This window comes from Macaca fascicularis, chromosome 18, assembly GCF_037993035.2.
Source record: "Macaca fascicularis isolate 582-1 chromosome 18, T2T-MFA8v1.1".
In the NCBI taxonomy this organism is placed as follows: domain Eukaryota; kingdom Metazoa; phylum Chordata; class Mammalia; order Primates; family Cercopithecidae; genus Macaca; species Macaca fascicularis.
The window spans coordinates 80,910,608-80,932,603 of NC_088392.1; the positions used below are offsets into that span (position 1 = coordinate 80,910,608).

Below are 21,996 nucleotides of genomic sequence, written 5' to 3' on the forward strand. Positions count from 1 at the left end.
TATTCAGGGAGAGAGAAGGAGAAGCTTAATGATATCTTTAATACCCCCTTTACTACCCTATAACAAAACTATGTATAAAGTTTTTGTTATCAGTCAAAAAAAAAAGCTGCACCTGTTAAGGAATTAACAACATAATAGGACAAAAAGGTGAATGCAGGAAGAAGGTGAGAAAGAGATGAATAGGGGCAAGAAATGAAGCACACAAGAAACAGATCAAAGTAATCTAATACAACCCTCTATAATTCATTCACAAATATTCTCTAGAAGATCTGACAGTGAGAAGATCCACCCTCTGCATGAATACCTCCAATAACAAGTATACCAGTTCAGAGGGCTCATTCGTAGGTTTAAAACAGCTTTTAAGAGCTAATGCTAACCTGATAATCACCAATGCTATTATTTGCTCATGAACCCTAGTTCTATATTTTGGGCTTAACACAGGATAAAGAACTCCTTTTTCCATATAAAAGTTCAGGTATCTGAAGTCAGCTATCGCGCTGTTCTGTTTAGGTTTTCTCTTTCCCTGTCTAATCAATGCTAGCTTCTTCTCTAAGAGTTCTAGTTCTTCTTCCTTGGAACCACTCCAGTGCATCAATGGCTCACAGGAATAAATTATTAACATCATAAATAGCTTTGATTTGGCTTTGATTAAAATTGAAGTTTTAAAATTTTTTTTGGAGATGAAGTTTTTTTTTTTTTGCTCTTGTTGCCCAGGCTGGGGTGGAATGGAGCAATCTCGGCTCACTGCCACCTCAACCTTCCAGGTTCAAACGATTCTCCTGCCTCAGCCTCCCGAGTAGCTGTGATTACAGGTGCCAGCCACCATGCCCAGCTGATTTTGTATTTTCAGTAGAGACGGGGTTTCACCATGTTGACCTCAGTTAAGACTGACCAACTCTGTCAAGATTGAGCATGAACAATCAAACAAGAAAGAAAGAAGTTGCATATAAACAATATAAGGAGAAAGAGTGGGCACATAAATACAGGTATACAAGGAATTGAAGCGTGAATTGAATACTGCCAACCATTTTATGGCAATAAATATGATTATGAGAAAAAATCGAAGAGATTCCTAGAAAAATATAACTTACCAAACTGACTCAAGCAGAGGCAAAATCTGAAGAGTCCACTTACAGTTAAAGACATTAATAAACAAAACCCACAAAGAAAACACTGGACCACGTGATTTCACAGGCATGTTTCATCATAATGCAAATGAATGCAAGTGAATATAGATGTAGAAATTCTAACAAAAGTTTAGCAAACTGAATATAGCAATGTATTAAAAAGATAATACATCATGTTCACATTAAGTTTATTGCAGGAATGTAAGGGTAGCTAACATTAGAATATCTTTTGTAATCCTAGCACTTTGGGAGGCCAAGGCAGGCAGATCACTTTTTTTTTTTTTTTTTTTGAGACGGAGTCTTGCTCTGTCGCCCAGGCTGGAGTGCAGTGGCCGGATCTCAGCTCACTGCAAGCCCCGCCTCCCGGGTTCACGCCATTCTCCTGCCTCAGCCTCCCGAGTAGCTGGGACTACAGGCGCCCGCCACCTCGCCCGGCTAGTTTTTTGTATTTTTTTTTTAGTAGAGACGGGGTTTCACCGTGTTAGCCAGGATGGTCTCGATCTTCTGACCTCGTGATCCACCCGTCTCGGCCTCCCAAAGTGCTGGGATTACAGGCTTGAGCCACCGCGCCCGGCCGGGCAGGCAGATCACTTAAGGTCAGGAGATTGAGACCAGCCTGGCCAACATAGCGAAACCCTGTCTCTGCTAAAAAATACAAAAATTAGCCAGGCCTGGTGGCAGGCACCCGTAGTCCCAGCTACTCGAGGGGCTGAGGCAGGAGAACTGCTTGAACCCGGGAGGTGGAGGTTGCAGTGAGCCGAAATCGTGCCATTGCACTCCAGTCTGGGCGAGAGGGCGACTCTATAAAAAAAAAAAAAAAACAAAAATGAGGCTGGGTGCGGTGGCTCACGCCTGTAATCCCAGCACTCTGGGAGGCTGAGGTGGGTGGATCACGAGTTCAGGAGTTCAAGACCAGCCTGGCCAAGATGGTGAAACCTCGTCTCTACTGAAACTACAAAAACTAGCTGGGCATGGTGGCAGGCACCTTGAGAGGCAGAGCAGTGAGCCGAGATCACACCACTGCGCTTCAGCCTAGGTGACAGAGCAAGACTCCATCTAAAAATTAACAATAAATACAATATAATATAAATATTTAAGACAATATATTTTCTTTGCAGTACTGTTTTAGCTGCTTTATACAAGTTTGATAAGCAGTATTTTATATATTGTTTATTTTTAAGTATTTTTAAGTTTCTACTATAATTTTGTCTTGACTCATGATTTAGAAATGTTAAAATTTCCAAATTTATGAAAATGTTTATCTTTTTATTAATAACCTATATTTTAATTGCATTAAGATAAAAAATTATGAGCTATAAGATAGGAATTCTTTTTTTTTTTTTTTTTTTTGGAGACCGAGTTTCATTCTTGTTGCCCAGGCTGGAGTGCAGTGGCGTGATCTCGGATCACCGCAATCTCCGCCTCCTGGGTTCAAGCAATTCTCCTTATTCAGCCTCCCGAGTAGCTGGGATTACAGGCATGCACCACTACGCCCGGCTAATTTTTGTATTTTTAGTAGGGATGGGGTTTCTCCATGTTGGTCAGGCTGGTCTCAAACTCTCGACCTCAGGTGATCCATCCGCCTCAGCCTCCCAAAGTGCTGGGATTACAGGCATGAGCCATGGCGCTCGGCCAGGAATTCTTAAATTTTAAGATGTACTTAATAGCCTAGTCAATGGTCTATTTTTTACAAACAGTCCATGTAACTCCTAGAAAAATGTGCATTTTCCAATTGATGGATATAGGGTTCTATGTATTTTTCTTCTTATATTAACGTTAACAATATTACATAAATCTATTTATTTACAAATATCTTGTCTCATTAAGAAGCCCATGAACATGGATTTGTCAATTTCTCTCCACAACTCTACTCATTTTTGCTTAATACATCTTGAGGCTACTTTACTAGCTGCATGCAAATCTCAGAGCTGATACTGACATCTGCATTCAAAGTAGCTATGCCACTTGCTAAGATCATAGGGGGAGCAGGCAGGAAGCATAGAAGTTTTCCCTTCCTTCTTCCCCCTCCAGTAACTCATTTAAAAAATATGTTTATTTGAGAATCTTTTTGTTTTGTAGCAGCAAGAAACCATGGACTATGTAACCTGACACCACCAGAATCATGAGTCTGTTAATTTCCTTTAAAGTCTGACTGTTTCACAAGGATGAACCTTGAGGACAGTATGTCAAATGAAACAAACCAGTCACAGAAAGACAAATACTGCATGATTACACATATATTCAGTGTCTAAAGTAATCAAACTCATAGAAACAGAAAGCAGAATGCTGGCTGCCAGGGGCTGGGACAAGAGGAAAACACGGAGTTGTTCAATGGATTTAGTTTCAGTTATACAAGATGGAAAAGTTCCAGAAATCTATTGTACAACAATGTTCATACAGTTAACAATATTGTTAATACACACCCACAAGAAATTTATGTTATGGGTTTTTAACACACACACACACACACACACACACTTTCATGGCCAGTGAAAAGACATGACAGTTGACTCAATTGCTGGCACTCCCTTTTAGACCAAATAGTAAACTGGGATTTCTACCTGTACTGCAAATAGGAAGGTTTCAAAAATTTGGTGGTAGTCTCTAACAGCATAAAGACATCTCCCAAAGTAACCATCACAAGCTACTCTCTTTTCAAACAACCAAGTTCTTGTCCATCTCTTCTACACTGTCTCACAGTTAACTGAGACAACTAAGGCATCTCTAGGTTGTAGCAATTAAATGAAGACTGTGGACCTCTTCAAATCCTTTCAGTTTTCTTCATTTTTTGAGACAGGGTCTCACACTGCTCAGGCTGGAGGGCAGTGGCACAATCATAGCTCACTGTAGCCTCAAATTCCTGGGCTCAAGCAATCCTCCCTCCTCGGCCGCCCAAAGCGCTGGGACTACAAGCATGTGCGGCTACCCAGCCTAATTCTATTTTAAAATATCCTTTTTTCTTTATGTTTCTCATATTCAGAACTCCAAATGTAGCTTCCATATGTCAGTCTGAGGAATGGTGCCATGGTGAGTGTAAAAGAATCATGTAAGATTGTTTAAAAATAAACATTTCCAGACCGGCTGAATCCACATCTAGAAAAGAAAGATCTGGGACTCTGAATTTTTAAAAAATTCTTTTTCCATTCCCCTTTATTTACCCAGCTGGGGCTACCATTCTTTTTCTTAAAAGCCATCCCTGCCTCCTTGGGCAGAGCCTCTTCTCAGCTCCATCGATGCACTGTCATATCTTAAAATATCTGTAACATGCTTATGTGTTAATCTCCTCAAGTATACCGTAAATTATTCAAGGGCAGACCACATATATTCATCATTGCATGCTCAATACATAGCACAGTATCAGACATGTAGCTGGTTTTCAACAAATGTTTTCTGAACCAAATCAACAACTGTCAAGTACTATGTATAGAAACGCATTTAAAAAATTTTTAGAGACAGTCTTGCTCTGTCACCCAAGCTGGAATGCAGTGGTGCCATTGCAATTCACTGCAGCTTCAAACTAACGATCTCGAGTGATCCTCCTGCACCAGCCTTCCGAATAGCTGGGACTACAGCCATGCATCACCACGCCCCAGCTAATTAAAAAAATTTTTTTGTGTAGAGATGGGATCTATGTTGCCCAGGCTGGTCTCAAACTCCCAGCCTTAAGCAATATTCCTACCTCAGCCTTCCAAAGTGTTGGGATTATAAGCATGAGCAACAGCACCCAGCCAGAAACACATTTTTTTTTTAGACGGAGTCTCACTCTGTCGCCCAGGCTGGAGTGCAGTGGCGCGATCTTGGCTCACTGCAAGCTCTGACTCCTGGGTTCACGCCATTCTCCTGCCTCAGCCTCCCGAGTAGCTGGGACTACAGGCGCCCACCACCACGCCCAGCAAATTTTTTTTTTTTTTTTTTTTTTTGAGACGGAGTCTTGCTCTGTTGCCCAGGCTGGAGTGCAGTGGCGCAATCTCGGCTCACTGCAAGCTCCGCCTCCCGGGTTCACGCCATTCTCCTGCCTCAGCCTCCGGAGTAGCTGGGACTACAGGCGCCCGCCCCTGCGCCCGGCTAATTTTTTCTATTTTTAGTAGAGACGGGGTTTCACCATGGTCTCGATCTCCTGACCTTGTGATCCGCCCACCTCGGCCTCCCAAAGTGCTGGGATTACAGGCGTGAGCCACCACGCCCGGCCCCAGCTAATTTTTCTGTATTTTTTTTTAGTAGAGACGGGGTTTCACCTTGTTAGCCAGGATGGTCTCGATCTCCTGACCTTGTGATCCGCCCGCCTCGGCCCCCCAAAGTGCTGGGATTATAGGCATGAGCCACCGCGTCCAGCCCAGAAACACATTTTTAAATGACATAATGACTATCAGTTAGAAAAGGCACATCAACACCATCCCAGTTTTCTAAAAATACACATTCCTGAGCCCCCCTGGACTTAGTGAATGAGAACCACCACCTCCACTGGATGAGAACGCCACTCACGGGAAAGAGGGTGTTGAGCTGGTATTTGCAGAAGGAGAACTTTGATTGAGGTGGGTCAGAGACAGGAGGGGAAGCATATTTCAAAAAGGGAATGACATATTTGAAGACACTGAGGTATTAAAAACCAGTCACACTGGAAGAACTCCAAGTGATTCAGTTTTACTGAAATGAATAATTTCTAAGAAAATAGCTAGAAAAGATTCAGAGAGGTGTGTAAAGGGTCGATCCCCAGAAAGCCCAGCATCATAACGCTAAAGAAGTTTAACTTCTTCACAAACATTGTGCAGCACTGTTAGAGAGGGGAGTGGAAAACGCACTTGCATTATACAAAAATCACTCCAGATACTATGAAAATGGACTGAAGTGGGGACAGAAGGGAAACAAGGAGACTGGTTTGGAGGCTTAATGTAATGATGAGGAAAAGCATAGCAGGGCCTGAACCAAGTCAACGTGAACGGAGAAGAAAACGGATTTGAAATATATTATGGGCCGGGCACAGTGGCTCACGCCTGTAATCCCAGCACTTTGGGAGGCCGAGCGGGCAGATCATGAGGTCAGGAGATCAAGACCATCCTGGCTAACACAGTGAAACCCCATCTCTACTAAAAATACAAAAAATTATTTGGGCGTAGTGGCGGCGCCTGTGGTCCCAGGTACTCAGGAGGCTGAGGCAGGAGAATGGCGTGAACCTGGGAGGCGGAGCTTGCAGTGAGCCGAGATGGCGCCACTCACTCCAGCCTGGGCGACAGAGGGAGTCTCCGTCTCAAAAAAAAAAGAAAGAAAGAAAATTCATTATGGAAGCTGAGCGTGGTGCCTCACACCTGTAATCCCAAACACATCAGGAGGTTGGGGCACGCGGACTGCATTAGTCCAGGAGTTTGGGACCAGCCTGGGCAACATGACGAAACCCCGTCTCTACAAAATATCTAAAAAACTAGCTCAGCATGGCGGCATGCACCTGTAGTCCCAGCTACTCAGGAGGCCGAGGCGGGAGGATCACCTGAACCTGGGAAGCGGAGGTTGCAGTGAGCCGAGACTGTGCAGAGCCAGACCCTGTCTCAAAAAAAAAAAAAAAGAAAGAAAAAGAAAACAAAAAAGAATACACCATGGAAATGGAAATCAGTATTACTTAGTGACGTGGGAGCTGAATGAGGGAAGAATCTGTTTCCGGCTTCAGAAAACGTGTAAATAACGGCACCACTTATGAACACGGGGAAAAGGAGAAAAGGCAGCTGTGGGGCTAAGGCCAGTGAAGTGTGTCAGGGAGGAACAGTCACTCAGTGTGCAGACATACTGAGTCTGAGGTGGCTACAGGACACCCAGACAGAGATGATGACTTGGATACACAGACCTGTAGACAGAAAAGTCCACAACTGCAGATGAGATTTGGGGTTATAAGCAGAGATGGAAACTAGACTCACAGCAGACGAGATCACTCATCCAAGTGTTACAGTGAGAAGGAGAGAGAAACAGACTCCTGAAGAAATAAAGGCAAAGTAAGGAGGAGACACCCTGAAAATAGGGGAACGGCCAAAGAGGAAAATCGGAAAAATTACGGGGTTAGGAAAAAAGGCACGGTCGGCTGGGCGTGGTGATTCACACCGGTAATCCTAGCACTTTGAGAGGCCGAGGTGGGCCAATCACTCGAGGTAGGAGTTCGAGACCAGCCTGGCCAACATGGTGAAACCCTGTTTCTACTAAAATTACAAAAAATTAGCCGGGCGTGGTGGCGTGTGCCTGTAACCCCAGCTACTTGGGAGGCTGAGGCAGGAGAATAATGTCAAAAGTCACAGAGAAGGAAAGCAGTGGAAAGTCTCTCGCTGCATTTGACAACTGGAGCTACAGTACTTTCAGAGTAAGTTTCAGTGGGGACGCTGGGGAAGCAGCACAGGCTGAAGCATGCATGGTGGGGAGGGTGGAGAGACAAATGGCACAGTGATTCTTTTAAGCCTGTGTGTGCCTGTGCACAGGTAAGAAATGTCCATCCATGCAGGCAAGAAAGGACGTGGGGGCTGGGGTGGGATATAAGGGTTGAGACAAAAGAGAGCGAACCACATTTATACAAAAGGGAAGAGGTCATGAGACAGAAAGAGGCTGAAAACACAGAAAACGCAGTGATGAGGAGGAGCAGTGCCCATGAGGAGGATGGGAACGAAGGATTCGGCTAGGACAGAGAGAGGGGAGGCTTCTCTCCTGGGACTTTAGGGAAGGATGGGGGCAAAAGAAAGTGAGTTTCCAGGTGCTAGAACATGAAGCTGAGGTGGTGTTTCCTGATTTTTACAACTTTCATCCGTAGAACTGAAAGCAGGACGATATTCTGAGTGTGGTGAGGGGCTCGGAGAGATGATTCACTCGCTGCAGAGCTGGAGCAGAGTGGCAGTGGAGCTGAAGAGGGCATGAGGACAGCAAGGCAACCCCGAGCCCACCTGACACCGGAGTCCACCCAAGGCACACGCTCATTTGCCCAAAGGGCAGAGAGGACGAACGACTGACTTTTCCCAAGCTGGAGCTTCACAAAACGGTGAAATTAAAAAATCCACAGAGTTATTTTTTAAATATAAAAACAGCAAGTGGCCGGGCGCGGTGGCTCAAGCCTGTAATCCCAGCACTTTGGGAGGCTGAGGCGGGCGGATCACGAGGTCAGGAGATCGAGACCATCCTGGCTAACACGGTGAAACCCCGTCTCTACTAAAAAATACAAAAAGCTAGCCGGGCGAGGTGGCGGGCGCCTGTAGTCCCAGCTACTCGGGAGGCTGAGGCAGGAGAATGGCGTAAACCCGGGAGGCGGAGTTTGCAGTGAGCTGAGATCCGGCCACTGCACTCCAGCCTGGGCGACAGAGCGAGACTCTGTCTCAAAAAAAAAAAAAAAAAAGTCTCCATTCCAGTTAAAAAAAAAAATTATCAGCAGGTCGTGGTGGCTCATGATTGTAATCCCAGCACTGTGGGAGACCGAAGCAGGTGGATTACTTGAGGTCAGGAGTTCAAGACCAGCCTGGCCAACATGGTGAAACCTCATCTCTACTAAAAATACAAAAATAAGCCGGGCGTGGTGGTGCACACCTGTAATCCCAGCTACTCGGGAGGCTGAGGCAGGAGAATCGCTTGAATCCAGGAGGCAGGGGTTTGCAGTGAGCCAAGATCACGCCACTGCACTCCAGCCTGGGTAACAGAGTGAGACGCCCTCTCAAACAAACAAACAAACAAAAATCCCATTTAGATCAATTTGATAAAACTAATTACAGGACTCAAATGTAGTGTAGTACATCCAATAACTGCAATTACAACAAATATATATAAATTAAAGGCAATACCAGGTTGGGGAAGGAGGATGCAAGCAAGGAGACGGTGGCCCCAGAAAGGCAGTGCAAGTGACCTTGTGACGGGAATGCTCCACTGGTCTGCATCCAGACTGTGGTGGTGATCCCAGTAATCTACACGTGATAAAACTGCACGGAACTTACACACACACAAATGAGTGCATGTAAAACTGGTGAAACCTGGACGGACTGTATTGTTTCAGGTTTCCAGATGTAATATTGACTGTAGCTATGCAAGATGGTACCACTGGGGGAAACTAGGTAAGGGGTATACTCGATCTTTCTGTATTATTTCTTACAACTGCATCTAAATCTACAATTTTCAAAATAAAAAGTTTTTTAAAAAATTAAAAGCATCAAAGCAAGGTGTAAAACTGGAAAATACTGTCTTCAAAACTCATGGTAACATTAGAGAATTATTCTCTCTAGCTCAGTGATTCTCAGAGATTTGGAGGCAGGGGAAGGGCACCTAAGTATTAGAATTACTGCCCACACCCGCTATTCCCTGAACACACACCCACACCAGAACTGCCACCGCCATGAGCCACGTTTCAGAGGAAGTGGGTCATATCTTCAAGTGCGCTGCAACTAAAGAAAATGGAAAACCACTCTTCTAGCTACTTATCTTTAAGAACAGTTCTAACTGGTGGTAAAGAAAAAAAGCATGTAAGAGAAACACAGTATTTAATAGTAATTTATAACAAACATGAACTATTTTGAGAGACTGCTTCTCATTTGATTTGCCCAAAATCAGCCAATACACCCTTCTTGGAAATGTACTTGGTCAACATAAGAAGAACATTCTATTCGTGTAAGAATAAAAATAAGGACTTTTTTTTTTCCAGTAATTGATGGATTTTTCAGTGGTACATCCAGACCCTAAATATCTTGCCTATAACCAATGACTACAAAGTATATAAAAGTATACAGTCTGTGTCCTTGAACAGAGTGAAATCGTTCAACTTACATAGGAGATCTTAACAGGCAGCACCATACCCTAGTCAACAGGGGAACAACCAGAAACAAGCAAAATCCAGAGCATGATCAATCTGATACTGTTTTTCAAGTCCCTACTAACAAGGAGCCCTAAAGAGAAAATCTAAATTTAGCCCACTAAAATCAAACATAGGGAAACATACTGAAGCAGGAAGGAGGCCCAATTTAATATCTGAATAAGCTGCATGAATCAGAACAAAAAATAAAATCACTGCATGACGAATACACCAAAACTCTAGTACAATTGTGTGTGTATGTGTATACATCATAATCTAAATGTCTAACAATAGGGGAACTTATGCAAGAGTGGTATTTCCAAAGCCACTGTCAAAGCAATTAAAAATTGTGTCTATAATTTAAAAAGTTTACAATGTACTGCTAAGAAGAGCTACAAATAAGTATGTGCAAGATTCTAATTTTCCATTTAAAATGTTTATTTTTAAAAACTCCAAAGAATATAAACCTGTTATTATTTATTTTTAAATAAGTTTGTTCCTTATACTTTTCTCTGTTTTCTAAGTTTTCTACAGTGAGTACATACTACTCTTATAACTTGGGCAAGGAAAGAAACCAAACTACACCAATAACTATTTTAAGTAAAACTTACAAAGGCCATGGAATAATATGAAAAGGAAATATATATGGATATTATATAGACATCTATAATTACAATTATTTTAAAGAAAGAAAAATTGTGTATAAGAAAAACAGGTTGGTGGGAAATACACCAAAATAATGGTGCCTATGTTTGAAGGATGAAATAATTATGGGTAATTATTTTTCCTTCTACTATTCTACGCCTTTAAATTCTTCTTTAAAGAATGTGTCTTATGTAAACAGGAAAAAAAAAATATTGTATTTATCAACACTGACCCCAAGTCCTCCTTTCACTACATCCTGCGTCCTAAAACAAACCAAAAAATACACATGCACACAAACCCACAAGTACTTACATGGGCTTACATCTCTGTATCTGTTTCGATTTCTGTTTTCTGGAAACTTGGCCACTCTATGAGGATAGTCATGGGACTCATTTCGAATTTCCTTAAAATAACAAAAATATATTTTAATATCCCTCTTAAATTTTCCACAGCAAAACATCATCTTCCCAGCCAGTGTAAAATAACATTAAGCACTTATGATATACCAAGTACTATGCAAAGCACGTTGTCTACATCACCTCAGTTAATCGTCACAATACTAATGGAAACAATTTCTTTCCCATTTTATCTGAGGGATGAAAGGTTTTCAAAGGTTAAAAATCCACCAAAGGTCCCACAGCTAGTAAGTGTCAGCCCCAGGACTGAACCAAGGTCCTCCAGATGCCAAAGTCTGTGCTCTAGATCTGTTTACTTACTGCTAATGAGGCTCTATTCAATACCTACAAGCAAGCATCAAACTCTCTATGAAGCAGAATGCAACGGAGGTATCTATGGTCAGCCACATCACAGTCAAATTCTGACGAAAACTCATACCATCTACCTAAATTTTGGAGTTTCTACCTGAAAATATTTATTTCTTCATCTTCATGCTATTTAACTGTTACTTTATTTTGAACCCAGAAATATCCTCAAATTTTATTTCTATCATGTTTGTCATTACTTCTCCTTAAAAAAAAAAAATTATTTCTAAAGCCATAAATGTTCAGCAACAGGCCTTGCACGGTGGCTCACGCCTATAATCCTAACACTTTGGGAGGCCAAGGTAGGCGGATCACCTGAGGTCAGGAGTTCAAGACCAGCCTGGTCAACATTGTGAAACCCCAGCTCTATGAAAAATACAAAAATTTGCCCGGGTGCGGTGGCTCACACCTGTAATCCCAACACTTTAGGAGGCTAGGGCAGGGGATCACCCTCAGGTGTTCGAGACCAACCTGGCCAACATAGAGAAACCCTGTCTCTACTAAATATACAAAAAATCAGCTAGGTGTGGTGATGGGCACCTGTAATCCCAGCCACTCGGAGGGCTGAGGCAGGAGAATTGCTTGAACCCGGGAGGTGGAGGTTGCAATGAGATGAGATCATACCACTGCACTCCAGCCTGGGTGACAGAGCAAGATTCTATCAAACATAACATAACATAACATAACATAACATAACATAACATAACATAACATACAAAAATACAAAAATTAGGCTGGATACAGTGGCTCACACCTGTAATCCCAGCACTTTGGGAGGCCAAGGTGGGTGGTTCACAAGGTCAGGAGTTCACGACCAGCCTGGCCAAGATGGTGAAACCTCATCTCTACTGAAACTACAAAAATTAGCCAGGCACAGTGGCAGGCACCCGTAATCCCAGCTACTTAGGAGGCTGAGGCAGGCGAATTGCTTGAACCTGGGTGGCAGAGGTTGCAGTGAGCCGAGGTCGCATCACTGTACTCTAGCCTGGGTGACAGAGTGAGACGGCAAAAACAAAACAAAACAAAAATTAGCCAGGCATGGTGGCGAGCACCTGTAATCCCAGCTACGCAGGAGGCTGAGGCATGAGAATCACTAAACCCGGGAGGCGGAGATCGCAGTGAGCTGAGATTGCACCACTGCAACAACCAGCAGGCCTGAGGCTCATCCTAGGTGCCTTCGGGTTCTCTGCACTTCAACGTGGAAGACATTCTGTAAGGCTATATCTGCACGAAGCTCCCACTACTGATGTATCCAGAATGGTCAGGTTTGATCTTCCAGGAAACAGTATTCCAAGAATTAAAGTAAACACAGAAGTGTAACAGAAACCAAAAAAAAGCATGCTTTAATGGCAAAAACTAAATTGTGCTTTGCTCACACTATCACATGTAAGAAGAAGCTTTTTAAAAGTTAGGTGCCATTTTGTTTATTTGTTTTTATAGAAACAGGGTCTCACTTTTTGCCCAGGCTAGTCTAGAACACCTGGGCTCAAGTGAGCTGCCTGCCTCAGCCTCCCAAAGTGCTGGGATTACAGGTTTGAGCCATCACTGCCAGCCAAGTATCTGAAGTTTTTATTTAGGGAACATGATGCACAAATTTCTAATATATACATTTTTCTGGACGTGAATGGACTGGTAACAGTACTTTTGCAAGATACAAGACACCGTTATTAGCCTGCAATGTGGAAAAGAAATCTAATTGTATCCCTTTCAAATGGAAAGTTAATTGACTTAATACCATTTACTGGTTTCTGCATTTATCAGTAACACCTGTTCTATCATAAACCAAGTTTCAGCACAGCAGGGGTCTGTTTCTGGATCCTCATTCTACGTCACAGAACCATTTGCTTGCCCTTGAGACAGTATCAAATTTTAGTTACTACAGCTTTGTAATCAATGTATCTGGTAGGCAAGTTGTCCCCTATTTATTCTCCCCATTTGCATTGCAGTTCATGATATTTTAATTAATTTTGTAGTTTTCTTCATAAAGGTATGCTAAAGGTTAGCATAAATGTATGATAAAGGTTTATTCTCAGAAACCTGATAGGCTTTGTCGCTACTGTAAATGGGATTAAAACAAAATAAAAACCTATTGGCCATTACTAGTGTATAGGAAAGATACTGATTTGCGGGGAAAGGAGGTTTAAAACAACAAGCAGCACAGGACTCCCTCCACTTCTTCCACCTCTGTTATACACACCCATTTTCCACACTTAAGGCCATCTGTCAGGTGCAGATTTCTATTTTTAACTCAGAGAAACACACTTCTTTGTGTGCACTATACAAAAGACGGTAGGGCGCCCAGTATAGTGGTAGGGAGATTTAAAATTTACAAAACACAACACAACAGCCAAGTTCTTGGGGTTAAGAAATATATTCATAACATAAACACATTTTATTTTCTCAGCTAGTAAGATCTCTTGCATTGAGTCCATTCTTTCAAATCTCCAACATTAATCATTTGTTCTTACTTTATAAAAAAATTTCAGTGAACTTAGAAGAACCAGTATTTCAAAAAGCAGCTCCCAGAGATGCATAATAGCTGTTTATTCCAATATGCTCTTTCTCTTTCTTTCTTTCTTTTTTTTGAGGCAAAGTCTCACTCGGTTGCCCAGGCTGGAGTGCAGTGGTGCAATCTTGGCTCACTGCAACCTCTGCTTCCCGGGTTCAAGAGGTTCTCCTGCCTCAGCCTCCTGAGTAGCTGGGATTACAGGCATGCGCCACCATGCCTGGCTAATTTTTGTATTTCTAGTAGGGACGGAGTTTCACTACCTTGGCCATGCTGGTCTCGAACTCTTGACCTTAAATGATTTGGCTGCCTCAACCTCCCAAAGTGCTGAAATTACAGGTGTGAGCCACCGCGCACAGCCCCAGTATCCTTTCTTTCTTACTAAAGGTATCTGCTTTTGCTTTCGGACCACAATGAGCCCAGCTGAAAACTATCTGCCCCAGCCTCTAAGGTCCTGTGACAGTCTGGCCAATGGGAATCAGCAGAAACCACTGGGCTGGGCTGCAGGAAAACGCTGACAAAGAGGACTGGCTCCAGGTACCTTTGTCCTCACTGCTGCCTGCCTGGAACACAGGTTTTGCTGTCGGGGTGAGGGGTGGGAAGAGGCAGGAGCCATCCTGTGACTAGCTAAAGTGTACATTCCTAAGAAAGCTAAGCAGAAATATCAGCATTGGGTCATGGGTGACATCAAGAAGCCACAGTAAGAGCCCTGAATTCTCTCTCCAGAATTCATATCACATGAGAAACCTAACTCCTATTTGTTAAATCAGTTACTGATGAAATTTCTTTCCAATGTAGGTAAATTAGGTCTATAACTAATATACACAGCAAAACCAAATCTCAAGAACTAGATCTGTCACTGATGAGGCATTTTCAGGAATACCCAAGACACAAAACTAAATAATTTTATAAGCACACTGGCCGGGCGTGGTGGCTCACGCCTGTAATCCCAGCACTTTGGGAGGCCGAGATGGGCGGATCACGAGGTCGGGAGATTGAGACCATCCTGGCTAACACGGTGAAACCCCGTCTCTACTAAAAATACAAAAAAATTAGCCGGGCGTTGTCGCAGGCGCCTGTAGTCCCAGCTACTCGGGAGGCTGAGGCAGGAGAATGGCGTGAACCTGGAAGGCGGAGTTTGCAGTGAGCCGAGATCGCGCCTCTGCACTCCAGCCTGGACGACACAGCGAGACTCCCTTTCAAAAAAAAAAAAATGTATTAAGTTCACTGCATAAGCTATAGAATATATTGTGTCTGTCTAACTGGCACTGGGAAAGCAGACAGCTGAGCTGTTCGCTGGGTCTATCACGTAAGGCAAAGCCAGCTCTACTTGTCTGCTGGCGCTAAAACTTTCCCCTTCGATCACAGAGACATTCCGACTGTTTCCTTCCGGGCACAGCAGCTCCCATCTGTAATCCTGGTGTTTTGGGAGGCCCAGGTGGAAGGATCACTTGAGGGTAGGAGTTTGAGACCAGCCTGGGCAACACAGTGAGACAGCAGCTCGGCCAAAAAAAAAATGTTAATTAACCAGAGATGGTGGTGTATGTGTGGAGTTCCAGCTTCTCGGGAGGCGGAGGCAGGAGGACCGCTTGAACCCAGGAGTTCAAGACTGCAGTGAGCTAGGATCCCGCCACTGCACTCTAGCCTGGGCAACAAAGTAAGGCCCTGTCAAAAAAAAAAAAAAAGAGAATGTTTCCCATCAGCAGCGAAGCCTGTTAATCCAAGGTTTCTAAGCCTCAGCACTACTGACATTTTAGGCTGGTAATTTTGGCTGGGGGGGAGCCAGTGGGGGCTGTCTTGTGTTTTGCAGGATGTTAGGAAGCAGCATCCACCGCGTCTACCCATTAGATGTCAGCGGCACCCTCCCCGCATCTGTAACAACCAAAAATCTCTCCAGACATTGCCAAATGTCCTTCGACAGCAAAATCCATCACGAACATACCCCCCACCAACACGCAGCTGAAAACCACGGTTCTCATTTAATACCAAACCACACCTTTAACCAAAACCAGATCTAAATGGCAGGAATCTTTGCTTTAAAGTATAATTTAACCAAAAGTTTTAAATCTTATTCTTTTTAACATGATTTCTGCTCAGAAAAAGAAGGAAGAATTGAGTCACTAGTTAATTTCTTTCTTAGTGGCGATGATCCAAAACGTAGGCAACTCACAGAACAAAGATATCTTTCACAATTATTTATAATGTTGAAAGGCTTTAAATAAACTAAATGTCTAATGACAAAGAAAAGACTGGTTGAACAAATCGTGGTATATCCAACTGAATAGCATGCAGCTCTTTTAAAAACAGGCTTCATACCACACTGGTAGTAGCATAAACTCACAGTCTCATGGAAAGATAACATGACATAAACAAAGGAAAAACAAATCAGTAAATGGAACTGAGCTATTATTAATACACGCTATTTGGTAAAAAAAAAAAAAAAAAAATCCATTTAGCTCCTTAGCTGTATCTGACATTTATACACACGTGCATTGCCTACATTAAGACCACCCACCACCTCTTTTTCCAAAGTCGTCTAACTTTTGGGACATTATGAAATGGTCCATTCTAATCAATCGCCTTACAGCTTATCTCTAGGCCCAAAGATTTTAAATTCTAAACACACCTACTTTTTTTTTTTTTTTTTTTTTTTTTGAGATAGTGTTGCTTTGTTGCCAGGTGGGGTACAGTGGTGCGACCTCAGCTCACTGCAACCTCCACCTCCCGGGTTAAATGGATTCTCCCACCTCAGCCTCCTGAGTAGCTGGGACTACAGGCGCCCGCCACCACACCTGGCTAATTTTTTGTGTGTTTTTAGTAGAGACGGGGTTTCACTGTAATAGCCAGGATGGTCTCGATCTCCTGACCTCATGATCTGCCCGCCTCTGCCTCCCAAAGTGCTGGGATTATGGGTATGAGCGACCGCGCCCGGTCTGAACATACCTACTTTCAATGTGTTTACTTTCTCCTATTATTTCACCTCCTAATATTTTCACATAATACCGTTCAATCCCTCTTGAAATTTTTATGTGTATATATATATATCTTGATACATATGTATGGCTTAAAATAAGGAACTAAACTGATTCTACTATAGAAGCAATTTTGCTGGGCTCAAATAATGCTGGGTTGAAATGTAAGAGTAAGACTTTCTCTATTCATCCAGCTACTCTGCGTTTCATGAGCAGTAACTATGCCTCAATGGTACTATGTAAATTTAGGGACTCAAAAGTTTCAGGACTTCTGCTTGAGAAATTCCAACAGTTACTTCACATAAAGTCATCACTAGACTTTGTTTTTCGTTGCAACAAGCTTTTCAAGAGGGTCACAGAATTCAGAAGGTTGTCTTTAAGCAGACATTCGTAGAATCCTCAAACTAACTTGGTGTTATAGGATGGTCTTTAAAGACACTGAGGCCAGACACTGTGAGTCACGCCTGTAATCCCAATACTTTGGGAGGCTGAGGCAGGAGAATCACTTGAGACCAGTCTGGGCAACACAGAGAGACCCCCATCTCTATTAAAAAATTTTGGCTGGGCGCGGTGGCTCAAGCCTGTAATCCCAGCACTTTGGGAGGCCGAGACAGGTGGATCACGAGGTCAGGAGATCGAGACCATCCTGGCTAACACGGTGAAACTCCATCTCTACTAAAAAATACAAAAAACTAGCCGGGTGAGGTCGCGGGCGCCTGTGGTCCCAGCTACTCGGGAGGCTGAGGCAGGAGAATGGCGTAAACCTGGGAGGCGGAGCTTGCAGTGAGCCGAGATCCGGCCACTGCACTCCAGCCTGGGCGACAGAGCGAGACTGTCTCAAAAAAAAAAAAAAAAAAAAAAAAATTTAAAATTAGCAAGGCATGGTGGTACACATCTGTGGTTCCAGCTACTTGGGAGGCAGAGGTGGGAGGATCACTTGAGCCCAGGATTTCAAGACCAGCCTGGCCAACATGGTGAAAAACTCCCACCTCTACAAAAAAATACAAAAACTAACCAGGCGTGGTGGTGTACACCTGTAGTCCTAGCTAGCTGGGAGGATGGGGTAGGAGGATCACTTGAGCCTGGGAAGTTGAGGCTGCAGTGAGCTGTGATCACTCCACTGCACTCTAGTCTGGGTGACAGAGTGAGACCCTATCTTAAAAAAAAAAAAAAAAAAAAAGGAAATATTCTAAATAACTGATACTTTTTAAAGTGTAAAATATTTACATTTTCACAGAACTCTTTCTTTTTTTTTTTTTTTTTGAGACGGAGTCTGGCTCTGTTGCCCAGGCTGGAGTGCAGTGGCCGGATCTCAGCTCACTGCAAGCTCCGCCTCCCGGGTTTACGCCATTCTCCTGCTTCAGCCTCCCGAGTAGCTGGGACTACAGGCGCCGGCCACCTCGCCCGGCTAGTTTTTTGTATTTTTTAGTAGAGACGGGGTTTCACCATGTCAGCCAGGATGGTCTCGATCTCCTGACCTCGTGATCCACCCATCTGGGCCTCCCAAAGTGCTGGGATTACAGGCTTGAGCCACCACGCCCGGCCCACAGAACTATTGCTAAAACCCATCAGTCTCCTAAAACAAAAATAGAAGAAGTATCATTTAACCTTTTCATCACATTAATTTCAGCCTCAGGGGACTGGTAAGTAAATACAACTCTGTATCTCTATCTGGCCACAGAGTGCTTTTAGTTTCCATGTGACTTCCTTGGAGAGAAAGGAGGATCTTTACCTTTTTTTTTTCTTTTTTTTCCTGGAAGCCCACTGAATTTCTGATACCTTCACCCCTCACCTTTTTTTTTAACTGTGTGAGATCTTCTACAGTATCTTTACCTTTTAATAAATTAATATATATTCACTGTTAGGACTGAGGACTCCACTGATGAGCCAAAAGGAAAACTAGTCAAGTCTACTACCACAAGATTCAGAGATAATCTAAACTTCCCAGATTTTTCACTTTATGCTTGAATCAATACACCTTTCATTTTTTTAATAAACATGGGACTACGTAAGCATATTTTTATATACCCACTTTAATCTCTTAAAACAATAAAGATATCTTTTCCTGTCAATACGGTTTCATCATCATTTTTAAAGACTACTGTCTTAGTCCATTTGGACTACTGTAACAAAATATTAATACCTTAGGCTGGGTAATTTATAAACAACAGAAATTCATTTCTCACAGTTCTGTGGCTGAGAAGCCCAAGATCAAGCCGGCCACACACTGGGTGTCTGGGGAGGGCTTGCTCTTTGCCTCAAAGATGGTGCCTTCTTGCTATATCTTTACATGGTAGAAAGGGAAGCAGGCTCCTTCACGCCTCTTTAATCCCATTCATGAGGGCTCTGCACCCAAGACCTTCCACCTCCCAAAGACCCCACCACTTAATACTACTGCATTGAGGATTTAGGTTCCAATATATGAATTTTTGGAGGGATACACATTCAGAGCATAGCAACTACAAAATGCAAAATCTTTTGTTATAGAATACGCTATCATTTTACCCAATTCCATCGGCAATTAAATTTCAAAAACTTCACGATTACTAGAAACAATATGATGAATATCCTTAGACATTATTATACATACTTCTTCAACTTCCTGGCACTTCTTTTTTTAAGAAATAGAGATGAGGTATCACCATGTTGCCCAGCCTGATGTCGAATTGCTCAACTCAAATGATCCTCTCACCTTGGCCTCGTGAAATGATCAAAGGCATGAGCCACCACATCCATTCCCTCTTGGTAACCCTTTAAAAATGGAAGTCTGGGGGCCAGTGGCTCACGTCTGTAATCCCAGCATTTCGGGAAGCTGAAGCAGGAGGATTGTTTGAGGTCAGGAGTTATAGACCAGTCGGAGCAACATGGCAAAACCCTGTAGCTAAAAAATAAAAATTAGCCAGGCAATGGTGGTGTGCACCTGTACTCCCAGCTACTCCGGAGGCTGAGGTGGGAGCCCAGGGAGATTGCAGCTGCAATGAGCCAAGATTCTGCCACTGCACTCCAGTCTGGATGAGAGCGTTAGACCCTGTCTCTAAATAAATAAATAAAGCAATTTTGAGGCTGGGCATAGTGGCTCACGATTGTCATACTACCATTTTGGGAGGCCGAGGCGGGTGAACTGCTTGAGGCCAGGAGTTTGAGACCAGCCTGTCCAACACGGTAAAACCTCATCTCTACTAAAAATACAAAAATTAGCCAGGTGTGGTGGTGGGCACCTGTAATCCCAGCTACTCGGGAGGCTGACAGGAGAAATGCTTGAACCCAGGAGGCGGAGGTTGCAGTGAGCCGAGATTGCGCCACTGCACTCCAGCCTGGGTGACAGAGCAAGACTGTCTCCAAAAAACAAAAAACAAACAAAAACACTCTGGGCCAAGGCAGGAGGATTGTTTGAGGCCAGGAGTTCAAGACCAGCCTGGGAAACATGGTGAAACCACACATCTAAAAAAATACAAAAAAACCCACTAAAAACAAATAAAGCCAAGCATGGTGGTGTATGCCTGCAGTCCCAGCTACTTGGGAGGCAAAGCTGGGAAGATCACTCGAACCCAGGTCAGGGCTGCAGTGAGCAGTGACTGCACCACTGCACTCTAGCCTGGGTGACAGAGTGAGACCCTGTCTCAAAAAATAAAATACATAAATAATAAAATGAAATGAAATAAAAATGGAACTCCTGAATCAAGGGCATATTTTGCCAATATTTTTCAAGAAAGACTGAAAGTGAGGTTTTTGCCTCACACTCAACAATATCGGTATTTTTTTTTTTTTTTTTTTTGTCCTCAGCTGCTGTCAAGATTTTTCTGTATTGCTTACTCTTTCAGACTTAAATTTACCTTAAATTTAAATTTTCTTTCGGCAGACTTAAAAAAAAAATATAGGTATGTGCCAAGTCTTCATCGGAACTGGGTTAGTTTCTCCATTTGAGTCTTCCTTGTCACTTAACAGAGTTTCGCTTCAGTCTCCTCTGCTCCCTTTTGGGAACGTCCGTCAGACTCAGGGAAGTGCTCGCACCTCACGCTCATTTCTCACACCTTTTTCCGGAGTTCTGAGAGATTTTTCTCAAGCCACCTCAGTATTCTGCATTATCTACTCTGCTAGCTTGGTACGGAACATTCCATTTTAACAATTGTGTGTTGTAACTTTAAAAACTCTTTACAGGTCGGGTGCAGTGGCTCACACCTGTAATCCCAGCACTTTGGGAGGCCGAGGCGGGTGGATCACGAGGTCAGGAGATGGAGACCATCCTGGTTAACACGGTGAAACCCCATCTCTACTAAAAATAAAAAAAAATTAGTCAGGCGTGGTGGTTGGCGCCTGTAGTCCCAGCTACTCAGGAGGCTGAGGCAGGAGAATGGCGTGAACCTGGGAGGCAGAGCTTTCAGTGAGCCGAGATAGCACCACTGCACTCCAGCCTGGGCAACAGAGCCAGACTCCGTCTCAAAAAAAAAAAAAAAAAACACTCTTTACTGTTCTCAGTTTATTTTCTTTTCTCCACCTGCTCTTGTATTTGGACACCTGAATTACAGCTTCCTCTATCTCACACTACTTTGCATGCCCTCAATGATCTTGGGGTGAATTTTTCATTTGTCTAACAACGTGTGTTTGGTCATCTTTACAGAAAGTGCATACATACATCAGTTCCTAACCCACACCTGTGTGGCTCCTTACACTGTTCACTATCAATTCCTTAAGTCTCAAACATGTGGGAAAGACCCTTCTCTAGTGTCAAGTAATCACAAAGGTTTCTTCTTACCACTGTGCTTTGGTCACTTCAATGATAAATCAGAAAACAACAACAACAAAATCTTCCAGCGTATGGGATTACAAGACCTTAATGGTCCTGGAAAATTATACTCATTTGTCATAGTTTTTTTTTTTTGTTTCATTTTTGTTTTTTTGAGATTGAGTCTCGCTCTGTCTAGATTGACCGGAGAGACTGGAGTGAAGTGGCGCCATCTCAGCTCACTGCAACCTCCGCCTCCCGGGTTCAAGCGAATTCTCCTGCCTCAGCCTCCCAAGTGGCTGGGATTACAGGTGCGCACCACCACGCCTGGCTAATTTTTGTATTTTTAGTAGAGACAGGGTTTCACCATGTTAGCCAGATTGGTCTTGAACTCCTGATCTCAGGTGATCCGCCCGCCTTGGCCTCCCAAAGTCTGGGATTACAGGCGTGAGCCATCATCTTCATTTGTCA

The 21,996-nt window shown here is 43.3% G+C and overlaps 1 protein-coding gene across 29 annotated transcripts in view; it reads right to left on the minus strand.

The window, feature by feature from the left end:
• The window catches only part of PTPN2 (protein tyrosine phosphatase non-receptor type 2), a 155,048-nt gene that overhangs the window by 63,193 nt on the left and 69,859 nt on the right, over positions 1 to 21,996 (minus strand). For 23 of the 29 annotated variants that reach the window (XR_012427360.1, XM_074022978.1, XM_074022979.1 and 20 more), the window contains one exon: positions 10,876 to 10,966. The exons of 4 other annotated variants lie outside the window; for them this stretch is intronic. Coding sequence is in view for 6 of the 25 variants with exons in the window: in XM_074022965.1 (XP_073879066.1) it covers positions 10,876 to 10,966 (91 nt within the window). In the remaining 19 variants the exon portion in view is untranslated. Of the gene's footprint in view, positions 1 to 10,875; positions 10,967 to 21,996 lie in introns of those variants that run through there. 2 more of the 29 variants (XR_012427359.1, XR_012427356.1) reach the window with 1 other exon arrangement.